We start from the raw sequence: 23,856 nt of genomic DNA, 5'->3' as shown, positions 1-23,856 counted from the left end.
TTTTAATTTCCTTGTCTCATATTACGCAAAATACCCTTGTGGTGCTATTTGCGGGACAAGGGTGATTCTGATCCCTGTATAGGGAAATGACCACCATCCAATGAAAAAAAAAATTACGCAAAATACAAAATCGACCTATCAAAGTTTGAGAACGAACTCAATTCTATAGGCCATTTAAAACAGGCTTCCCTAACAATTATTCTAAAATTTTTGTTCCTACAAAATGTTTAGTAAACATTATATATCAGAATCTAATTTTTTAATTTTTCCCGTACATTGATAAGTCTCGATGTCAATTTAAAAAGTAGATCACATATACAAAAAGGTTTGGCAGCCACGTTCTAAATCGATAAATGTGATTAAAATGCTATAGTAAATAGAAACAAACATTTTGTTACAGGGCTTGTGGAAGAAATTAGAACTCATTTAAAGAAAAATGTTATTAATTACATAAAAATTTAGACGATATATTAATTAAAACGTATCGGACGTTTCTCTTATATATAATGATTACGACATAATTAATGCCAATTTTTTGCCATTTACGTTACTCTGAATTTTTCTTACATTCTCTTCCCCTTTGTTCATTTATGAAATCTTTAGCATTTCCCGTCATTTCTACGTTTCAGAGAAATACATATATCATTTTTTCCCATATTTTACAGAAATTCATTACGTCACCTATATGCGTCAGAGTAAAATCTTCTTAGTAGTTTCCCATCAGCATGATAACCATTCTGGGGCCTTAGNTTAATTTACTTAAGAGATGGCGCCTAACGCCTACCTCTATTGTCAAATTTACTTTAATCCAATCATTTAATTAGCCGTGTTATAGCCTGATATTTAGGCGATCGTTTGTCAATTGATTATATATTACTCGAGCTGTGAGTTGATGTTATTTATATACTTTCAGATAATTAAATATACCTTCGGAAGAAGCACTATTATAATAAGTTCAAAGAGTAAGTTCTTACGATATAAATTTTTAAACTCCTGAGATATTACCATTATCATTTAAGAAATGTTTTCTTTCAGATAGATAATGATTATCTCCATTTAATCATCATTGCTCTATGCTGGAGAAAGTTTTTGAACTATGATTTTAAATTACAAAACATTTTGTTTAATGTTTTACAGTTTCTGCTTATCCGTTAATATAGAATTATACAAATTAATCAAACATAAGTATGAAAATACAGTAAAAAAATATAGTAAAATTAACATTAGTTTTTAAAAGTCTGAAGGAATCTTAATTTAATAGAAATCCATAGTGTTAATTCTTTATCTGTGTTACTCTTGTTAATATTTCATCATCTTTTAAAAGCCATTTCCACACTGATAGTAACACATTTGAAGCTTTGCTATTAATCACCTCACTTCTCATATTTTTCTTGTAAATCTATACCTATTTTGTATATTCCAAACTCTCTTTTTCTTTTATTTCTTATAAAATTTTATCATTATCACAATTTATTGAGATTTCTCTCTTGTATGCTCCCTAACTCAGTGTCATCATGGCTTTCTCTGTCCTAATGCTCTCTTGCACTCATCTAATTTGCAATTAAGTCTCTTTGGTTCCTAAGTATAACTTTCTCTCATTCTCCATTAGCAGAATACATGAGTGAAGATGGACTTGATTGTCTAAAATACTTATACAAAGACTTTTTTCTTTTCTTGTTCTTTTCAGTAAATTTGTATAATGTTTGTTGACTCCATAAAGTATATCATAGGTTTATTCATACTAAGTTGAAGTTTCTCTTCTTCAAATTTTGATATGAATTTATAAATGCTTTAATTTAATGAATTCAATATCAAAACTTAAACTAGAAAAACAATTTTATTATTATTTGAAAACATTTCAATAAATGTAAATGCAACAGTTAAATTAAATAAACCAGTTGCTCAACTTTCCCAGCAACATATAAAGTTATGGTAGCGCCATCTGTTATCATATTTTATTAAAACCTTTTTATATTTTTAACTACAGTAGAGCGTCGTTTATCCGAAAGCTGGTTATCCGAAACGCCCGTTATCTGAAAGCATTCCAGTCGGCAAATTTAAATTTTCGCTAGTGCTGTGGCGCTTCAATCTTCGGTTATTTCTCGGGCTACNCATATTTTGTATCAAAAATTTTTCTATAACATTAAACATGATATGGCAGTGTCCTACAATTTTTATTCTATTTTAATCAAAAATTTAGAAAATGGATTCATTACAAATAAAGTTTTCATAGCCATTATTTTTTTTTCAGTTCTTATTAATATCTATGGAAAATAAATAAAATTCTCTCTTAATAAATTCCATTTAAGAAATTCTAAATGATCATCCATTGTAAAATACTCCAATCTCTACCACCAAGAGAGATTATTCGGGCATCATCCTGTAGAAATCCAATTGCTGTAACATAACTGCTATGGCCACAGTATATATGGTGTAGGCACTAATTAAAAAGGATTTCTGATTTATTAAATTAACTAAATATTCATAATTTGAATCAATTTCTTTATTAGATTATTTATTATATGAAGCTATACTACAACAAAAATTTACTTTTAGAATTTTATAACTCAAAAATTACACTTTGAATATATATCAAATTTAATGAGATAGAAACTGAATTTATCAGAACATTTGCAATGAATAACTACAGGGTGGATAGAAAGTAACAAGGCATTGAAAAATCACTATAATTTTTTAAAAATGAAGTATAATCTTAATAAAATTTGTGTGCATGTGTGAAAGTCTGAAACTCTTTCTGTCTTAAAACAGTATAAACCTCGGAATTTTCTCTGTAAAGAGAAAAAGGAGAAAATCTGCGGTCAATGACCGAGACGCTCTCCCCAAAAAAAAAAAAAAAAGGAGAATGTTAAAATAGCAATGAAGGAAATCTCCTCCATTTGTTTAAAGGTAATTCTATAGATGTTAATGTCAACAAGATGGGAATAAGAGATGTTTCTTATCCCCTCTTTGGTTTCATGTGACACGTGGTTACAGCAATAAACCGCTTCGTTCGTAGTCAAATGCGACGTTTGATATAAACAATATCTAGATTGTTGATCAGTTTACAGAAATTATTGTCAGCTGAATGTTAATTTACGAATGAGATCTGTCAAACCTATAGAAATTTATATTATAAAATCATATCTTCTAGACACTGATATCAGTGAATTAAACAAACTTCTCTGTCAGTTGTCCGTACTAGCTAGATCCAAACATCAACACACTAACAGATGTGCATATAAATCATTAATAATATCTTAGTTTTCACCCCCTCAAATTTGGTATAAAGAGGCCAGTCATCAGGGTGGCCTTCAAGACAACAGGAATCAACCAATCAACTGCCTTTAAACACTGACTGCCGACGATGGACGACTGAGCAAGATTCTACTATCTACAACTTAGTAAGTAGAACTCTCTCTTTTCTCTCAGGTGGACCAGGGCTAATTAAGAAATAAATAGTAATGAAGATCAGAGACTATCCTCTTTCGGAAATAGGCGAGATGCAATCCAGCTAACCAATAATTGGAATTTCAGTTTGAAATTATTATTATTATAAATCTTGTTCTTTGTAACATTTTTATATAGCATTTGTTAATTAAATTTATATAATATCTTAAACATATGTGTTTACTCTTATTCGGCCAACACCTTATCGACTTATCCGTGACCTCCCACTCGATTTTCACCCTCCTAAATTGTCATCCACTGACCCTGTGAGCGGGACTCACCTTCCCGTTGTCGGAAAACAGCTTAAACCCCGATTCTCACACATGTATGGTACATCAATCAATGGAATTTTATAATTCTCACATCAGTGGTGTGAGCAGTGACCAAGAGAAGTCAAACATGCAGTGACAAAAAAAGATTGCTTCTAAACAAACAAGTAATCAGCCAATACAGATTGCTGCATGCATGAATGTATGAAACCAGTATTTGCTGTGCAGAGATGGCATATGGTAAAGAGACATCACGCCACAATCCATCCAGAAACAATCAAGAATTGTCATTCAAAGCTAATGACCACAGGTTTGGTTGCGGATAGAATATTGAATTTTAAGGTACGTATCCATATTTCCATTTAACAAGGTATATAGGGGAGCATCTGTCAGTGCTGTGTTTTTTGTTACTAATTTATTTATTTTTTATAGGTTAGGTGTAATTCTCTGAATTTTTTGAATAATTATTTGAGAGAATTGTGTTGTATAACTTTTGTGTTGAGAACGAAATTGTGGATGCCTGGCATATTTTGGCTAAATGCAGGCATCTTAAAGTATTATGTGATGAAATTTTTGGTTGTGAAATTCTTACCAGGGAGGCATGATTCCTCTACTATAAAATTAGCCTTACTGCTGGTGTTGTTTGGGAGCATCTGTCAGTGATGTGTTTTCGTTACTAATTTATTTCTTTTTTATAGGTAAGTTTTTATTATAATGGCAGTTAATCCGAAAAGAAAGTCATATTCACCAAGCTTCAGGGAAGGAGAGACTAGTAGTAAAAAGAAATCTTTGAAGAGTAGTGAGGAGGAAGAATTTGCATATCTTCTGGAAGGAGAAGATTTTAACCTCAAAGAGGGTATACGTGTCCTGTTGCATTTACATTTATCCACAAATTCTAAGGTCGACAAACTTATTTCTAGATTAAATTATGTATCCGAATGGTTAAAAAAGTTAGATGAAGGTTTGGCTGATTTAGATAATAGATTAGAAACATTAGAAAAATTGGCTGATAAAAATTGTATTTTAAGTGATCAAAGTAATGTTATGAAAAAGTTTAATGATATTACTCATGAACTTGATTTTTTGGATAATCAACGTCCAATAAATAATGTTGTCATTTCCGGTTTAGAAGAGGTTTGGGATGAATCGTCTCTAGAAACGAAAGAGAAAATAGTTGGATTTGCTACATGAGTTTTACAGATGCCTGACATTAAGATTGGTAGGGCACTGAGAGTGGGAAAGAAAAAGGCCAATTCTCCTAGATTAATTATTTGTACTGTACTTTTGTTGATTATTATGAAAAAATGTACTTTAAGAAACGAATTCTGGAGTTAAAACCGGATGATGTCTATGTAAATGATGACTTCTCTCCTAGAGTGAGAAATAATAGATTTAAGAGTCGGGATTTCGGTAGACAATCAAAACTTTCTGGAGCGCAAATGGTAAAAATAGTTTATGATAAAATTATTATTGATGGAACAAAGTACTTTTATGATGTTGATTGTGACCAGGTTAAGCCTGTTTCATCCTAGCAACTACCAGATAGGCATACTTCTTTTTTGATTTGGAATTGTGCTGGTTTATTTAATAAACCTGAGTTTTTTTGGAAGTATTTATTGCAGTATGATATTGTATTTCTTTCTGAAACCTGGTATGGCTCTACTAATAGAAATTTGGACTTAACTATTTGTTTGCAAGATTATAATCTTTGTTTTGGAAAGGCTTTTAAGTTCACATGAAAGATCGTTATTGTGCAGGCTGGTTATTAGCAATAAGATCCTCTTTTTCCTGTGTTGTTGTTTATCAAGATGACTTCCTAATACTTGTCAAATTTGGTGCCGAACTTGATAATATTTTGGTATGTTTTGTTTATTTTCGGAAAAATTGACTGGCAGTCTATTTTTGATACTTTAACTGGTTTGATATTAGATAATAGGAATGTATTGATTGCTGGTGACTTTAATGCTAGGATTGGATTGGAGAATATAATTTCTGATGCATTTTGCAATTCTTTTGATATTGTTTGTCCTTTGCATAGGAATTCGACAGACTTGGCGATTGATTCTTGTGGTAGAAAGTTGCTTCATTTATGTGATGATTTAAATATGATTATTGTTAATGGGGGATGTTTAGGAGATAAAGCAGGTGAATATTCCTTTATCTCTAGTAATGGTTGTTCTGTTATTGATTTGGTTATAGTTTCTCCATTAATTTGGAAAGATATTCTCTCTCTTCAGATGGATCAGTTTTTGGATTCTGATCATAACCTGTTGATTTTATGACTGGCTTGTGATAATGATAGATCGGTCTCTTTCAAGAAGAGACAGAGGGGTCTCTTTCAAGAAGAGACAGAGGATTAATAGATTGTTTTGGGATGAATTCAGAAAGGATGAATTAAGGTTGGTTTTGGAGGAAATATGTATTTTGAATAAATTTGATTCAATGGAAGACCTGAGTAATTGTCTTTTTAGTGGGGCTTGTAAGTCTGGATTTATAATATCAGGAGACATGAGAATTTTTTTTCATGGTTCGATTTGGACTGTAGGATGTTAATTAGTGCTAGGAATAGAGCCTGGAGATCTTTTAGGAAGAGTAATGATTCTAATGATCGTTTGCATTTTGTTATGTTACGAAGTTTGGTGAAGTGGTTTTGCATTGTAAAGAAAAATCATTTGCTGGTAAAATTCAGAATTGTTTAAGGAAAGATAATAGACTTTTTTGGAATTATTTCCATCATATTAAGCAGGCTGTCTTGAAATTTCAGCTTTATGCCTATTAATGATTGGTTTCATCACTTTTTTAATTTATTTGGTTCCTTGGATCCTCATTTGTGGATATTTCAATTTTTAATTATTGTAGGAATTGGTATGATGAACTTTTGGACCATGAATTCTCTATAAATGAGCTTAATGATGCTTTGAGGTGGTACAGTACAAGCCAAATAAGACCCCAGGTTTTGATGGGATCCCAATGAAATTTTGGAAATTTGAGCTGCTGAGACCACATCTTTTGAGTCTTTTCTCAAAGATTTTTGATACTGGGATAATACCGGAATCTTGGAAGACAAGTATTTTAATTCTGATTTATAAGAATGGTAGGAAGAATGTTCCTGGTAATTATAGAGGTATCTGGTTATCATCTTGTGCTTCAAAATTGTTTTGTATTATTCTGTATAGAAGGTTGACTCAATGGTTAGAAGTTAAAAATATATTGCATGAAAATCAGACAGGTTTCTGGGCTAGTTATTCCACACTGGATAATATTTATGTTTTGTATATGGTTATCCAGAAAACTTTTTTACAGAAACGTAGGAAAGTGTATACATTTTTTGTTGATTTATCTTCTGCGTTTGATAGAGTTTGTAGGAATTTGCTGTGGTTAATAATGTTGCATTATGGTTTTAATTATAAATTTGTATCTTTACTCATTGCTTTATATCAAAACTCCTCATTTATGGTAAGAGTTGGAGGTAACTGTTTGCCATTAATGTTCTCTAAGACTGGTGTTAAGCAGGGCTATATTTTGAGCCCAATTTTGTTTAGTATTTTTTGGAATGATCTCTTTGGCATTATTAATTCTTCTGGTGATGGTATAGAAATAAATGGTTTCCAGATTAAAATATTGGCTTATGCTGATGATATTGTAATTTTATCTGATTCTGTGGTTGGACTGCAGAGATTGATTGATAAATTGGCAATTTATTTAGATGAAAATGGTTTGAAATTNTATATATATATAATGAATTCAGGTATTTTTCTAATAGCAACAATCCTTCGAATAGCCAAGCACCGTGAAGGAATCACTGAAAAAAATGAAATATATAAATAAAATAAAAGAATAAAACCCAAAAATAAACAAGACACAATGATTTATGAAGAACATCTCCGAAGCAATCAATTTTTAATATCAAAATAACGTATAAAGCTTCTAATGCAAAGAACAGCTTCAATAAAAGAATAATCCCTTTTATGAAAAACTCCATCTGATAACATTGATAAACAAATGTCAAAAGTGAAACATGCAATGGTTTATTATTATACATTTCTTCCTTGTTTACAATGATATTTCTTAAGAATATCGAAAACGATTTGTTTTAATGTTATTTTAATCACCATTTGAAAATGAATCGGATTTTAATGTAAAGTGGAAATAAGCAGATTTTTTAATGTGGAAATAAGCGTTAGAAAGGGGGAGGGAAATAGCAATATTACCTTTATTAGCATACTTACTGGCATTCATTCATGATCTCTTCTTGACTTCGGACTTGAACGGGTGCAAATTTCTCGACTTTTTCATCGTAATTACAGAAGCATTTAGTAATTTTATCATCGAAAGTATTTACCAGATCCTCGAGTGACGTGGAGAACGTATCACTGAAATTATCCACGAATCCATCGTTTGCATTAGGGCTTTTGTATGTATCTTTGTTGAAGTTTTCATAATCGTCGGTATTTTCATATTCACAATAATCCGTCCATTCTTCCGTCTTTGCTAAAGGAGCTTCGATTTTGAGTTCCGCCATTTTGACTTCCCTCATCTTTCGGTCATCCGGATCTCAATGACGTCGTCGGCCACGCCCTCCAGTTAAACCATTCTTGATTCATAATTTTTCCCTCGAAACAGCGTTTTACAGAAAATAACGAAATCTTCGAATAAATATCAGATTAAATATTAAACGAAAAGGATTTTTCGAGAATACAATATAAGAATTTTTAAGATATATCATTAGATAATAAAAATATTTTTAAATACGTGAATGGTAGAAGGTAAAGGGTTCGGTNTCTCTCTTGGTAACTAGTGGCAAATACAGACTGGCCCAAGTATGACTACGGTAAGAGTGTGAGGGTGGATAAATGGTGGTTTAAAGGTTCTCCAATTCAAGTTGTCTCTAACTATAAATATTTGGGTATTACATTTTCGTTTAATGGTTTATTCCGTATGCATTACATTAATAAGAGAACTCATGCAAGAGTATTGATGAATAAAGTTATTCGATTAGGGAGATCTGCCAAACTATATAATCTGACTGATTATTTACGTTTATTGAAAACTGTGATTCTGCCCTCTTTATTATATGCTTCAGAGATTTGGGGTTTTAACTTGGCCAATGGTGTTGGCATACAGGTTGAATTTATTAAAAACTTATTTTATTTACCTTGTTGTACTCCAGGTTATTTAATCATGATGGAATGTGCTTTGACCCCTATAAAATGTATATTATTTAGCAGGATAAGAAATTGGATTATAAGAATTTCTAATCTTGATGATCATCGTTTGAATAAAGTCTGTCTGAAATTTATACTTAATAAAAAATCTATAGACTGGACATGTTATTTTATTGGTACCTGTAATAATCATGGTATTAATCTTATTAATTTAAAACCCCTTAAGCTCATAACCCGAGATATCTCAGGCAAGTTACATAGCATTACGAAAAACGCGGGCGTTTGGGCCTCCCAATTTTTTTTTTTGAATTTTTGGAATGTTTTTTAGGTCCCCAAATTTTTTCAAAATTTTTTGCCCACGCGAAAAAATTTTATCGCGATTTAAGGCTTAATTGCCTTTTAATGTTTTTTTAATGGGAGTTTTTTATCAAAATTAATTAATCGTTCTAAAATTGTAGTGCACCGATTTTCCTTCGGTAAAGTTATTTAAAGCTGCTTTCTGATGTCAAAAACGACCTCTGATAGCTTTTTAATTTTTTTAATTAATAGATTTTATTATATATAAGTTTAATTAAGTCAGGGGGTGGTCGGAAATCGCAATAAAAATTATAATTTTTTAAAAATATACGTTTAATTTCTAGTCACCCTACTTTAAAAATGATGAGGATTTAATGGACTGGTCTCTTCTCCTCGTTAACATTTTTGATATGTTTTTATACAGTATAAATGAAAAAATAAATAATAGTGTATATAATTGCTGGTATAAGGATTTAAATGTTACTTTTTTTGATAATTTTTTATATAATCAAGATGTTTCCCTTAATATTTTGTCTTTATTTATACAGGTTAGATGTAATTCTCTGAATTTTTTGAATAATTATTCTAGAGAATTGTATAATTTTTGTGTTGAGAACGAAATTGTGGATGCCTGACATATTTTGGCTAAATGTGGGCGTCTTAAAGTGTTGAAATTTTTGGTTGTGAAGTTCTTATCAGGTCTTTATTTCTTAAAATTTTATTGGAACCATGCTATCAATTTAAAGTGTTTTGTTTCTAAGAAAATCTGTTGATTTTTTGTCTTGGGGGCGTGATTCCTCTACTATAAAATTGGCCTTACTGCTGGTGTTGTTTGGGAGCATCTGTCAGTGCTGTGTTTTTGTTACTAATTTATTTCTTTTTTATAGGTAAGCAATTTGCTTTCTCTTTTGGTTGATTGTTTTATTTTATCTTGTTTATTGGTTTTGTATTATTATTGACAGATGCTCCCAAATCTTAACTTTAGCTTTAAACTTTAACTAATTATTATATTTGATTTTTTTAAAACTTTAATATTTAAATTGTTATTTATTTTAATTAATATTGTAATAATATATAATTTTTGATTGTGATCTTATGCCTATTGTATTTAAGTGTTTTTTTTTGGGGGGGGGCGATGGTTTTGCTTCCTACATCAAGGAGTGAATCCAGTATGCATATTAAATAAAAATAAATAAATAATTGTCAAATAATTTTCATCATCTTTGTGTTAGAAATATAGATATTATAGCAAATTTCTCAATGCCTAGTTACTTTCTACCCACCCTGTAAATGATTAGACTGATTATATTTCAAAATATAATGACTAAAAAAATATACTCAGATAAAATTTTTTCTAATTTATATATTCATATAAATTAGAAAAAATTTCTACTAACTGAAATTTTCAATAATTGATAACTTATTGTAAATGATTGAGTTCTGACTGAAAATCCTTATTCCTCCAGAAATTAAATGAATTTAAAGAAGTTTTGATATATCATAATCTTATTGATTGTATTTATCAGTTGAAGTTAATAGAACTTAGAAATTCCTAGATCAGAAATAGAATCATTGCATAATCTGCATTAATGTATGTGCTCTGCTTCTAGAGTAGCCATTGAGAGCATGACACTTACTAGTATTAAAGTTTAGAAGGTACTATCTCAAACATTAAAACATTGTTTTTTTCTGTTTCAAACAAACTTTAATATTCTATGATAATCAGATCATTAAATCCCAGATTCCTATATTTTGGCTAACAATTAATATAAAGTAATTTGTCTTAAAGATAGGAGTGGTTATAATGTTATTTGTACTTCTTTGATAACTTCTTTAATAACTAAACCCCCACTTCTATGGGGGTAAATCAAAATAGTTGTTACATGTCACAACACGATACCACCTTGGATATCACCCAGGTTAATAAGGTACACATTCAAAAAATCTGCCAGTCTCTCTTGGTAACTAGTGGCAAATACAGACTGGCCCAAGTATGACTACTACATTGCAAACACAGTCATTACCTCACTCACACACCAGGGTTTGGGTCCTGGGACATCTCGTGTCTCAAAGTCCCGGGACTTTCAGGTCAAGACTCGAGACACACTTATTGAAATTGTATTGTAATAATTTTATTTTCAAAAGGTTAGCCGAGCGATGCTTCCTTTGTTCTCCCTCCTGTTTACAAATAAACAACGCAGGTGGGAGTAATTTACAAGGGCGTGTGACTTTTAATCTTACTCTGTTAAAAGACAATCTTTACAAATGCATTTGCTACCATATTGTTATTTTGTGACATTTGTTTATGAGATTGTGATATTTGTGACTGTCTTTGTCAGCACTGTCAGCTCAGTCAGTCAGTCGTCAATTTCACTTTATGAGGTGAAGTGCTGGGCACGGTTGTGTTACAACGCTCTTGTGGAAACGACAACCATCTAATGTAAGTTTAAACAAACACTAGATTTTGTTTACTGCAGTTAGACGTTTACCTTGGATGAAATTTGTTTATAAAAAAAATAATTGATATGATAGTGATACTCAGTAAACAAAGATATATCATTAATTTTGGATTATTATTATTGTTTCAGATCATCAACAAATTTAAATAGATACTAACCTATTCATTTAATATGGAACGTATATCAAAAGTGTGGAAACATTATAAAAAAATAAACGAATCAACCGCAGTGCTCATTATGTCCAAAACAAATTTCATATAAAGGGTTGAATACTACAGGCCTTGACAGGCACCTGCAAAGAGTTCACAATATTTTTGTAAATCAGCCAAAAAAATCAAAATCAGTTATACAGTCTGGGACATCTTGTGAACTGGAATGTAAAAAAATTAAAACTGAAAAGCAGTCTACAATAATAGGATATGTTGCAAAAAAAGTCTTTACCTGAAATAATTTCCCGCTTGGCGGCAGAGGATGGACTTATAACAAGGGCAATCACAAGAGTAAATTCATTCATGAGAATATTATTCAGAGAGGTTATAAAATGCGTAAGAACAAAACTGATGTCATGAAAATCGTATTGAGTTATTATGAAGAGAGAAAAGAAGAAATGATTCAGACTTTAAAAGATTTTGTAGCTTCTGGTATACGCTTCAGTCTTTCAGTTGACGAATGGACCAGCATCCAAAACCGGAGGTACTTTAATTTGTGTCTGCATGGTGTGAACAGAGAAGTTTTCAATTTGGGATTAGTGTATATACCCAGAAAGTGCGGTGCCAAAGAGATCAGACAAATAGTCGAAGATACATTGAAAAGATTTCAATTGGATTTTGAAAAACATATTGTGGCCACCACCAGCAATGGTCCAAACGTAATGAAGAAGTTTGGAAGGGATAGTCCCAGCAAGATGATTCTATGCTTGAACCACGCAATACAGTTGTAGACACATTTTATTAAAAAAAATCCGATTACTGCCACATCCACAGCTTCTACTTCCAAAGATACTGATGATAGTGAGGATGAAATCATGAAGAACAACAACTCTTCTGATGAAGAAGAGGACTGCAATGTCAGCTACAAAACAAACTGCCCATTACAACCAATTGATGAAATTAAAAGAGTGCTTGATAAAACACAATTCCTAGTGAAATTGTTTAGAAAGAGTCCACTGAAAAACAGCCAATTACAGAAATATGTTAAATTAGAATTTGGAAAAGAACTCAGTTTACTACTGGATGTCAAAACGAGGTGGAATTCTATAATTATAATGGCAGAAAGGTTTTTGAAGCTAAAAAATTGCGTAAAGAAAGCGTTGATTGATTTAAACTAGTGTTGCAACGAATAGTATATTCGACCTCAGGCTGAATACCGAATAGCCGAATATTCGGCCAAACTATTCGGCTTGATTAACGCACATACGAAATTGGCGTGCTGCTCTCTATTGGCCCGCTGTCACTACGCTTTGTCAATCGCATTAATTCTTGACAGTTGTAGTGGACAGACAAGAGCATTATGGCAGTACTGTATGTGATAAATGATATCAAATGTGGATAACAATGAAATGACCTACACGTGTAAGTAACGAAAAAAGAAGAGAGAAGGATCGCAAAGTGAAAATGTGAAAATAAATATGAAATTGAGTTGATAACATAATCGAACAAGTTGAGGCAGCTTATTGGCACGAAATTTGTGGCCGTCAATGCCAAACAATTGTTGTCATAGACTTCGGAAAGCTAAATGCTTGTAATGAAAGTCACTTAGCGTGCACGGACGAAAGCCTGGGGCTGTTCGAGCTACCAAGCTGTCTCGAATCTGTGAAATCATAACTGTGACTCATACCGACATCCTATCTGTCTCTTTTCTCCGCTATCACCAAGTTATGAGTCACGTAATTGTAAAATGGGAAATCTACGACGAAAAAGTGACAAATCAAAAGTATCATGAGCGCATATTATGATGTATGCATACGTGGACTAGAGCGATAGAGGAAAGAGAAAGGGAAGAGCAAAGACGAGCGCTTAAAAAGAAGGATAGGCAGGGTCAGACCTCAGATGTGCGACGATTCTCGAACGAATAAGTGTGTACGTCTGCTGATCTTTGTAATTACAAATTGCAAATACATGTGACTAATATTATGTTCTTTTTTATTTTGTGCGTGTTATAAGTTATAAATAAATATAAACAAACAACACTAATCCGATAACATTAAATACCAAAATGATTAATTTACTGTGTTTTTGTTATTTCTCACTCCTGTTTTTAGGTATTCGGTATTCGGCTGAATAGCGAAAAATAGGCCGAATACTGAATAGTAACTGAATATTCGTTACATCACTAATTTAAACATGTTAGGCAAATGGAATGAACACAATCTTCTTCTTTTGCAGTCAATCATTACTTTATTGCAGCCAGTCAAGATAACTGTAGAAGCCTTAAGCAGACAAAACTCTTCGTTACTCATAGCCAAAGCAATAATTGGCGTTTTACTGAAAAAAATTCAATCGACAACAACAAATGATAATGTGGCAGTACGATTCTTTGAAACATTGAAAGCCCATCTAGAAGAAATAAGGTCACAACTGGTTATATGTTTGTTAAAATATTTGCACACTGGTCACCACAGCTCACAGTCGCAAAATACGATTTTTTTACTTTGAATTTGAATAAAACTGCATTTATTGCTTTTGTGAAAGATCTGTATTACAGATGCTTTGAAAATATCCCTCGTATCCAAATGCCAGATTTGGAAATAATGGATGGCAAACCCAGTACCAGTAGCTCTACAGTACATAAAGAACCTGATGAGTTGCTTCAAAGTCAAATGGAACAGGCAATCAAAAAAAATCAAAGAAAATGTACTCAAAATTTTTGCTAAAAGAGCAAGAGCAGCATTAAAAAAAGAGTTCCAGTTATTTGAAGCAACTGGAAAACAAACTGAAAGTTTGGAACTACTTTATAAAGCTTTAAACACAATAAAACTGACATCTGTTGAAAACGAGTGTGTATTCTCCTTGTCCGGAGGCATTATTACAAAAATCAGAAACAGATTGTCGGACAAAGCTGTAAATGCTCTGATGTTTTTAAAAGCCTATTTTATTAAATCAGAAAAGATGTCTAATTGCTAGTTCATTATATTATTTATGTGACTAATGAATAGAGACTAGGTGATGATTATTAATGATTAGTATGATTACTAAGTTGATTTTATAATTTTAAGATTTTACTGCCAAAAAATGAATCTATGATTATAAGAATTATACATACGAATTGTTTAGACTTTAATTAACGTTATAAATGTTAGGATTTGATTTTATGTTCAATAAATGTTGATTTTTACTAAAATTGCTTTTTTATTGATACATCTTGCCAAAAATGAACTTGATTCTAATTTTATTCTGAGAAGTCTCGAAGTCCCGGGATGTTCTGGGATTTTGATCGTGGGTTGTCTTGTGTCCCGGACTTTGAGAATGTCAAGACTTCCCAAACCCTATCACACACACAATAAATAACATACCCTAATCTGACCATAGTGCTTTAGTGGCAATCCAACCATTGATCATCAAGACCAGAAAACCATGTCAACAGATAAAGTGAAACTCTATTATTATTATTACTGGGCTGCAATTTGAAAAAAATTGTAGATCTATAAATTTCCACTGTCATCGATCTGCCTGTCTGTCCTTCCTTAATCTAGAGAATGGTGTTAGATAAACGAAAGTCAAGACCAAATACAGAAAACTTAGGGATAGGAGGTCATGATAAATGATATATGAACTTCTGGTCTGGACCAGAAGTCATGTGATTTCAATTCAAAAATTTTCTCAAAAATGGAGTTACATAGATGACTGGCATGACTGTTGTTATCAGCAAAAGTATGATGTTCAGGGGCAAGACACTACTAATTTGAATCAAGAACATATATTTTAAATTAAATAAATAAAGAATATGATTAAAAATTTCAGCCCAGCATTGTGATGATGTCAATAATTTTTGCTCATTAATTTTATATATTTACTTAATATTTGTTAAATAAAACATAAATAAGATAAAATGATAAAAATTTTGTTGTTTGGTGGCCATTTCATATTTTTATTACAGTTTAAGAGATTCTTTATGAAATATCCCATTTTGTATGTTTTCCATTTATTTATAATCATATCTACAATATAATGTTAACAAAAACTAAGAAATGCTTGATGCAATACCTTCTAAACTGATATACTAATACTAGTGTCATATTTTCAACCATTCCTTCAAANTTTCTCAAAAATGGAGTTACATAGATGACTGGCATGACTGTTGTTATCAGCAAAAGTATGATGTTCAGGGGCAAGACACTACTAATTTGAATCAAGAACATATATTTAAATTAAATAAATAAAGAATATGATTAAAAATTTCAGCCCAGCATTGTGATGATGTCAATAATTTTTGCTCATTAATTTTATATATTTACTTAATATTTGTTAAATAAAACATAAATAAGATAAAATGATAAAAATTTTGTTGTTTGGTGGCCATTTCATATTTTTATTACAGTTTAAGAGATTCTTTATGAAATATCCCATTTTGTATGTTTTCCATTTATTTATAATCATATCTACAATATAATGTTAACAAAAACTAAGAAATGCTTGATGCAATACCTTCTAAACTGATATACTGATACTAGTGTCATATTTTCAACCATTCCTTCAAAGGTGAGATATATGGTAATGTAGGTATGAAGGTTTTCTTCCCATTCTAGTAATGTTTCGAAGAGTAGAGATGAGTGCAGATTATCCACATAAAATTATGGTATATGTTTTGTGACACATTAATTCTGATAACATTAAACAACTGATAATAACTGACAATATCCATGATAACAGTAGATAGAATTTACTGTATAACTATAAATAGAAAGAAATTTAATAATAATAATAATAGCTTTCTTACCTTTGGTTGACAGGCAGGATAAGTATAAAGTTTAATTTTACCAGCATCATCCCCAGTAACAAGTAACTTACAATTATTTGAACGATCACATGCGTTGATATCTGTCCCATCTAAATTTTCTGGCCAAATTCCTATTTATTGGATAATATTTAATTTTACAATTATTTATATATAAAAATTTAAGAATAAACTTTAAAATTAAAAAAATTGTTAGCATAACTAATTTAAAAAAAAATTTATTTTAGAATTAAGTTTAAATAAAAAAAGTCAGCTGATATTTTTATTTAAATTTTTTCATACAGAATTTGAGCTTTTTTATTATAATTTTATTGTTACAATTTTAATACATAAATATTTTTAAAGCAAAGAAATATAATGATAAGAATGAAAAGATCATTGTATTAAAATTCAACAATTAGAAGATTATTTACAAATAATTAAAACTATTTACAGTTTTTGACACTAAAAAAGCAAGATTATTATAAGCTTGTATCTTTCATAGAATCACATCAGACAGCTTTTTAAGTGAAAATCATCAAAATCCTATAAAAACAATTGGAACAAACAAAATGTTCTTCAGAACAAAAAGTCAATTATCATCATAGTTTTATGCTTGATATAGTTTATTATTATAAGAACCTATAAATTTTTATATACAGTAGAACCCCTCTAGTCTGCCCTCGGCTAGTCCGTCACTCCGGTTAATCCGACCGTGGTCGGAGTCGAGAAACTTGTCCCGACTCGTCGGTGACTCACCATCCGTGGCGTTTTTCTGTGTTCGTTACAGTATATGTTTTACATTGTGTGTACATGTACAGTTTTGTGTGTGTTTTCAACATGTCAGGAGTGAAACGTAAACACGTTACTCTTTCATTAAATGAAAAATTAGCAGTGCTACAAAGACTGGACAAAGGGGAAGATTGTTTATTTTACTTTTTTCTGATAATCCGACCTTTTTGCGTTCCGACCATATCCCCAGTCCCAAAGGTGACGGATTAGAGGGGTTCTACTGTATTCAAAACTGGTGAAAATTGCATAAAATGCTTAATTAATAAGTGACAAGAAAGTTTGTACTTAATCCCTGAATTTGGATAATCTATATATATAAAAATGAATGTATGTCTGTGTGTGTGTCTGTCTGTCCTTCATGCATTACCACACTGTTTATCCGATTGCCGTGAAACTTTGGAAAGTTGTTTAATATATTCCGGCGAAGGTTTATGGCATAGTATGATTGCCATAAAACTTCAGAAACTATTTTAATACACTCCCGCGAAGGTTTTTGGCATAGTACATTTATCCTACGATAGATGGCGCGCGTTTACACGAGCATTCGAGCACAGTGTGTTCGATCGATTTCAAATTGTGAAGACCATTTCCCCCTTCAAAAAATATTTCTATATATGCATTTGTGAACTGTTATTTACGATATTCGTAATAATGTTTGTTTAATCACTTTATTTCAACTTTTTTTTTGCTAATTACGTATTCGCTCGAACTTTGTTAAAACTTTAACTGTATACCGAACAACAACCGAAGTTGTAGAAGGAAATTCGCCTATTTTACTGATCTAGGGATCCCCTTTTCCAAATTTTATTATCATCTAATAATTTAAAAAGACAAATTACAATAAAACGGTTTATTATCCAACTATCAGAAATTTCACAACATGCCAAGGAAGAGAGGAAGGAGCAATTAAATAATTAAAATTATAAAGGATTTAAAAATATATATAAAAATGGGGAATATCGCACTTCTGACAATCGCAGCGAGTGTGTGGGCTAAATTTGGAGAATCCGTGCTTCTCGCATGGACAACTGTATGTGGCCGGCTCACGCGTCGAAAAACCTTCCGATTTATTCGTGTACGCACCAGACGGAAAAACAAAAAATATCGTGTATCCACAAACACTCCAATAAATAAACAGAATTGAAACGACACTTTGAAATGTTTTCCCGATGAAAATTAATAATAATAATAATAAGTTTCAATAAAAATGATAAAATGTAAATTGAATTTTATCATAACGAGTTTGCTTGAATTTCCTTTCTTCTGAGATCGCAGCAATGCGCGACGGGTAAGCTAGTTAGTCTATAAAAACATTCACTTTTCAAATTTTAATGTCACTTTTCTGTATGCAATTAGAAGTTTTTTCATTTAGGTTTATATTTTTATAGCATTGTGTGTTAAAATTTATCCTCAAATTGAAAATGCATTTATTTTTTTTAATTGTGTAAAACTTCTGTTTTGACTTTTATTGTGAATTGTTATATGAGAATATATAAAAATTTGATAATTTAAACTCTGTATTGTAAAATGTAATAAAATAATTTAGTTAAAATCCTAATAACTGTTCAGATATATTTTAGTTTCCATCAAGCAATTTCTTTATAACCCAATTGCATGCTACTTTCAATTTTTTTTTTAATACTTTCTTTTTTGTAAGATATCCTAATTAATTCAGTCTATTTGTTATTTAAAATGTATAAAATACTCCATGAGCGTAAAAGATAATAAAAAAAAATTGCTTTACTGCAGCATATAACAGAAAAAAATTCAAAATTTGAGCACTTTCAGATTTTCATTCATCAAGAAATACTTATAACAGTGTTCTAAGCAGTTCCCAACCATAGATAAAACTTATACATTTTATTCTAATTGTTATTGTGTTATCTTGTTAGCTTAATCAATTGATAGTAGTTTATTCTGTATGAATAAGTGTGTTATTAGAGAGTTAGATATTAATGAGTACATTATCAGAGAGTCAAAATTTCAAATTTTTTAAGTGCTAGACAGTTGACTTTGGAATGAGAGTAAGAAAAGGCAACTCTGAAATCTTTACATTTAAAATTTAATATTTAATTTGAAATAAAATAAGCATAAAACAAAACAATTTTAAAATACAGTTTAACCCAATTATAACATCATCCATGGGACTGGCAATTTTTTGGCATTATAACTTAGTGTCATTATCTGCAGGGTCATAATTTCAGTCCTATAAAAAGTACCAAGTGTGTTTAAGAATCTATTATAAAATCCATTCTAATTCAACATTGTATGTATAACCATAAAATTATGGGCTATTATTAATTAATTAATAGATTTAACAGGCAAATGAAACCCGATAATCAAAGTCCTCTTCATGATTGGCAATGTTTTCTAGAAAACAACTTCTGCCATCCAAGTTCTAATTCAATTCTTGATTTTGACTGTGATTATGTCCAATTTTGGATGATCCAATTTCACTCTCTGAGCTAAAAATTTCAATTTGTAAACTAAAAATAAAAAGATCAGTCTCTAGTATGGATGGCATAAAAAACAAATTTATCATATATTTGCCCGAAGAAATCCACTTAGAACCACTTAACTTCTTTAATAATATCAAGAAGGCATCCAGATTTCTAGATCATTGGAAAAATGTGTTGTTGCAAATGATTTATAAGAAGGGAGATAGATAAAATCCCCAAAATTATCATCCAATAGCACTACCTTTAGGAAATTGTTCACCGAAATTTTGGCTGATCAGCCAAAAAAATGGATAAATGAATTCAATGTTATTTCCCAGGTTCAGGGTGCTTTTGTTAGAGGGAGAGGTACTATGTACAATGTCTTTATACTTAACAGTTTAATACATGTCCTGTCAAGAAAAAAGCATAAAATCTACTCTGCATTTGTGGACTTAGAGAAGGCTTTCAATAGAATCAATTTAACCATTTTATGGGAAAAGTTACATTTACTAGGAGTTTCAACTTCATTTATTAAGATGGTTAAAAATTTATTTTGTGATACACGGTATCATGTGAGAGGCAACCTGGCAAATACTCAGGGTATCATTTCCGGGGGTGGTCTCCCTCAGGGGGAACCTTTAAGCCCTGTCGTTTATATTGTTTGTTAATGACATGCCGCAGTTGTTTTTCTACCTCTAAATCTTCAGGATTTGCTTTTGGAAAATCTGTTGATTTACACTGCTTAATGTATTCTGATGATGTAGTCTTACTGGCAGATTCTAAAAGGAGCTTGCAACACAAACTTTCCCTGCTAGTTAATTATGCTAAAAGAAATGAACTTGCAGTCAATTTACAAAAAACGAAGAAAACGGTCTTCTGTAACAAAGGTAGTCTACTTAAATCAGACAAGATATTTGTGAATAATGCTGAAATTGGTTTTATGTCACATTTTAAGTATCTAGGAATATACTTTTCTTCATCAGATGCATATAATTATCATTTCGATTCAATAATGAAAGATATACAGAACAAGACATTCTGTCAACCATAGACTATCAAGAATAAACAGTAAATCAACAGATAGTCAACCATAACTATCTGTTGACATTATGCAACTTAGACTTAATAAATTTTGGGTTTTGTTAAAGGGCTACTGGCTAAACATATCAAGAGATAAGGCTTGTACCTATTGTGATAATGAAGTAGAAGAAAGCCTTCTGATTCACTTGTTTGGTTCTTATCAGATGACATACTAATTGAAATGCTCTGTTTTGGGTGAGGGTTTTAAGTATTATCATCTAAAAAGTGAAGATTTGTCTAAAATTACTTTATTTAAAATCTTCACCTTCTTTATTAGATCTTTAGATCTTTTGTGTTAAGTTATAACCATGTATACTAAATAATACTGTATAACCAAATTTGTTTCCCCATCTGTTATAAGAATAATTTAAATCAATAAACAATTTGAATTTGAATTTGAAATTTTATTTTGAAAAATAAAATTGTAATTTTGATAAGTTTGATCTTTATTGTTATAATAACTGAAGACAAAATACCAATATTTAATTTATTTCATAAATTAAGCAGATTCAAAGTTCAATAATTAAGTACAGTAAACCTCTCTAAAACAATACCCATTACAACAATAAAATGTACATAGTCCCAGCCTAAGTCCTATATAGATACTGTAATTTATCACCTGCTATAACAATAGTAAAAACCGTGATATAACAATACAACTATCAGGATATGTTGATGCAACCCATGGCAGATTTAAATGTTTTATTTTGGTTGACTGATGCGGGAACCACATTGTGAAGAGCTAGGAGCCCCTACTTGCTAATCTTCTTACCCATGAACCCGCCCCACATTCCAAAATAGTTTGCCCACAATCAGCTAATTGGCTGCTTTGCAACAGTCATCACTGCCTCAATCAATCCTAATATGAGGAACTGCAAGCACCTGACCAATTAATTATGAAACATTTTCTTTTACCACTAGACAAGCAGTACTAGCATGTGAATGAAAAAAATGATAAAAGCATATAAATAGATAAGTTTGAAAATTAAGTTAGAAACTTTCAAAGATATTGATAGTAGAATGAAACAAACAGAAGTTGCAGAGAAGTATGGCTCAATCAATCCTAGCAACATTTTTAAAGAAATGGAAGGTAATTGGGTGCAGTATAGTAGGTGGAAACTTAGATCTGTTTTGGAAATGTTCTGAAGTAACCTACTTGTGATGATGTCAACAGTGTAACATTCCCTTGGCCTACTGAAATGTGGGCACAGAATATGAATGACCTAATCTTCATTTTCTTAATAATCTTGGTTCTTAAATTTCAAGAGCTCATAACAATAATAACCCCAGTATAACAATACTATTTTCCTGGTCCCCAAAATATCATTGAAGTGAGATTTGACTTTATTTTACTTAACTTTGTACATTAAATTAAATCAAGAATTACTTTTTATAATTCATAAAATTAATTTCTACTTTAAAATAATTTTTTTCTTAAGTAAAAAAAGTTATCTTGTGTAAAAATATAATAAATTAGCTGAACATTTAATTTTTTTTATATAACTTAACAAATACAAACCAAAAACAAAAAATCCATGTGTACAGTTGTGAGTCTTCCATTTAACATCTCGAGCTATTGACATATTTGTCAGTGGTCTACAAACACTTGCATTCCCTGAAATAAAATTAAATATCCTATTAACATTAAATTTAGAATAAAAATTTTTAATATAACAGTACAAATCCAAAATAAAATGTTCATTATGATAAATATTTTTTTAATAATGATCTGTATAAATGTAAGAAAAAATTGAATCTAAATGATAAATTATTCCAATTTCTCAAAAGTAAAGATGAACTAAGTGTAATTTTTGAATTACATCTGTAAAGAACTTGAATGTAACAAATACTGTAAATATCTTAAACTTTAGAAATCTTAATTGGGTACATTCAAAACGTTGTTCTATTTGAATTGTTGGAACATCAAATGTTGAGCTGAAAATGGGATTGAAAACTCCAAGTAACACTTAATCCAAATAAATAATATCCTGACTCCTGTAACTGTTTTCAGTTTCTTTCTTTTATTTATTTACTTTTAACAACATTTACTATTATTTAGATCAGTGGTCCCCAACCCCCGGGCCACGGAACAGTACCGGTCCATGGATCAAATGGTACTGGGCTGCCCATGGAACATTAAATTATTTCCATTTTATTTACTATGGTGTATTTCCTCAGGTTTGTGCGACTTTTAATGAACGACGGAACAACAGAATAAACTGGACATAAGAAACACACTTCAGGCGTCATTGTCTCCTATTACCCCCAGAGGGAACCATCTCGTTGCAATGAAACAAGCTCAGGGTTCTCGTTGATTTAGCATTCTAGCGAGTTAAAATGTTAAATCACATTATATTCATTTTTTTGGTGTAACTGTATTTTATTTTGAAGGCATGTTTAAATACAATTAAATTAAAATTATTAAATTAAATCAATCTAAAATATAAACAATCAATGTCCCACCCTCAGTGGGCCGCGGTAAAATGATCAAACTTTGACCTGTCCGCGGCGATAAAAAGGTTAGGGACTACTGATTTAGATGATAACAGTTAAAATTTGATATATATCATTTTTTTAAATGTTTAATTGTTTTGCTTTACTGATATCCAGTTGCCACAAGGACTAAATTAGAACATTTAATCCTTATGGCAACTTACATTTTAATCCTCAAATCGGAGCATTTAAAGATTAAAATATTATTCTTACTTGTTTAAGTAGTTTAGCTTTTAAATTCTTTAGAATGTTATTTATTTTTATGAAATCTGAGAATTAATGTTTAATTAATTTTTCTGATAAAACAAATTAAACAGAAAATGTTTATATAAAATATAAATCAGCTTAAAGTATTAAATAATAATTTTTAAAAGAAACCATAAACTTTTAATTTAAGTTTAATTCTATAATATTAAGCAAATAAAACTAGATAAAATAAATAGATTCTAATTTTTAAATGTGAATTAAAAATGACTTTAACTAT

The 23,856-nt window shown here is 30.7% G+C and overlaps 2 protein-coding genes across 2 annotated transcripts in view; both read right to left on the bottom strand.

Moving 5' to 3' along the window:
- Positions 1-2,118: 2,118 nt before the first annotated feature.
- The window catches only part of LOC111625070 (echinoderm microtubule-associated protein-like 2), a 104,372-nt gene continuing 82,634 nt past the window's right edge, over positions 2,119-23,856 (bottom strand). The window contains exons 19-21 of the mRNA XM_023368101.1: positions 22,399-22,494; positions 16,573-16,703; positions 2,119-2,440 (exon numbers count right to left, since the gene is read on the bottom strand). Coding sequence (XP_023223869.1) covers positions 2,315-2,440; positions 16,573-16,703; positions 22,399-22,494 — 353 coding nt within the window. The 3' untranslated portion in view covers positions 2,119-2,314. The remainder of the gene's footprint in view (positions 2,441-16,572; positions 16,704-22,398; positions 22,495-23,856) is intronic.
- Positions 7,444-8,378, bottom strand: LOC111625051 (fasciculation and elongation protein zeta-1-like). Its single transcript, XM_023368078.1, has 2 exons — positions 7,946-8,378; positions 7,444-7,518 (listed from the first exon to the last, which is right to left on the bottom strand). The coding sequence occupies exons 1-2, from the start codon at positions 8,251-8,253 to the stop codon at positions 7,473-7,475; spliced, it is 354 nt and encodes a 117-aa protein (XP_023223846.1). The 5' UTR covers positions 8,254-8,378; the 3' UTR covers positions 7,444-7,472.

Source organism: Centruroides sculpturatus, unplaced genomic scaffold (assembly GCF_000671375.1).
Source record: "Centruroides sculpturatus isolate CEXI.00-Female unplaced genomic scaffold, Cexi_2.0 scaffold40, whole genome shotgun sequence".
NCBI classification, from domain to species: Eukaryota; Metazoa; Arthropoda; class Arachnida; order Scorpiones; family Buthidae; genus Centruroides; species Centruroides sculpturatus.
The sequence above is the reverse complement of the archived record's forward strand: the minus strand, read 5'-3'. Positions and strand labels throughout refer to the sequence as shown.

Bases quoted from the DNA above. Each gene is read 5' to 3' on its own strand.
- LOC111625051 (XM_023368078.1), bottom strand. From the start codon at position 8,253: ATGAGGGAAGTCAAAATGGCGGAACTCAAAATCGAAGCTCCTTTAGCA. The intron at 7,519-7,945 runs GTAAGTATGCTA...CATTTTTTTCAG, and splicing joins GAGATCATGAATGAATGCCA to TGATTCCTTCACGGTGCTTG.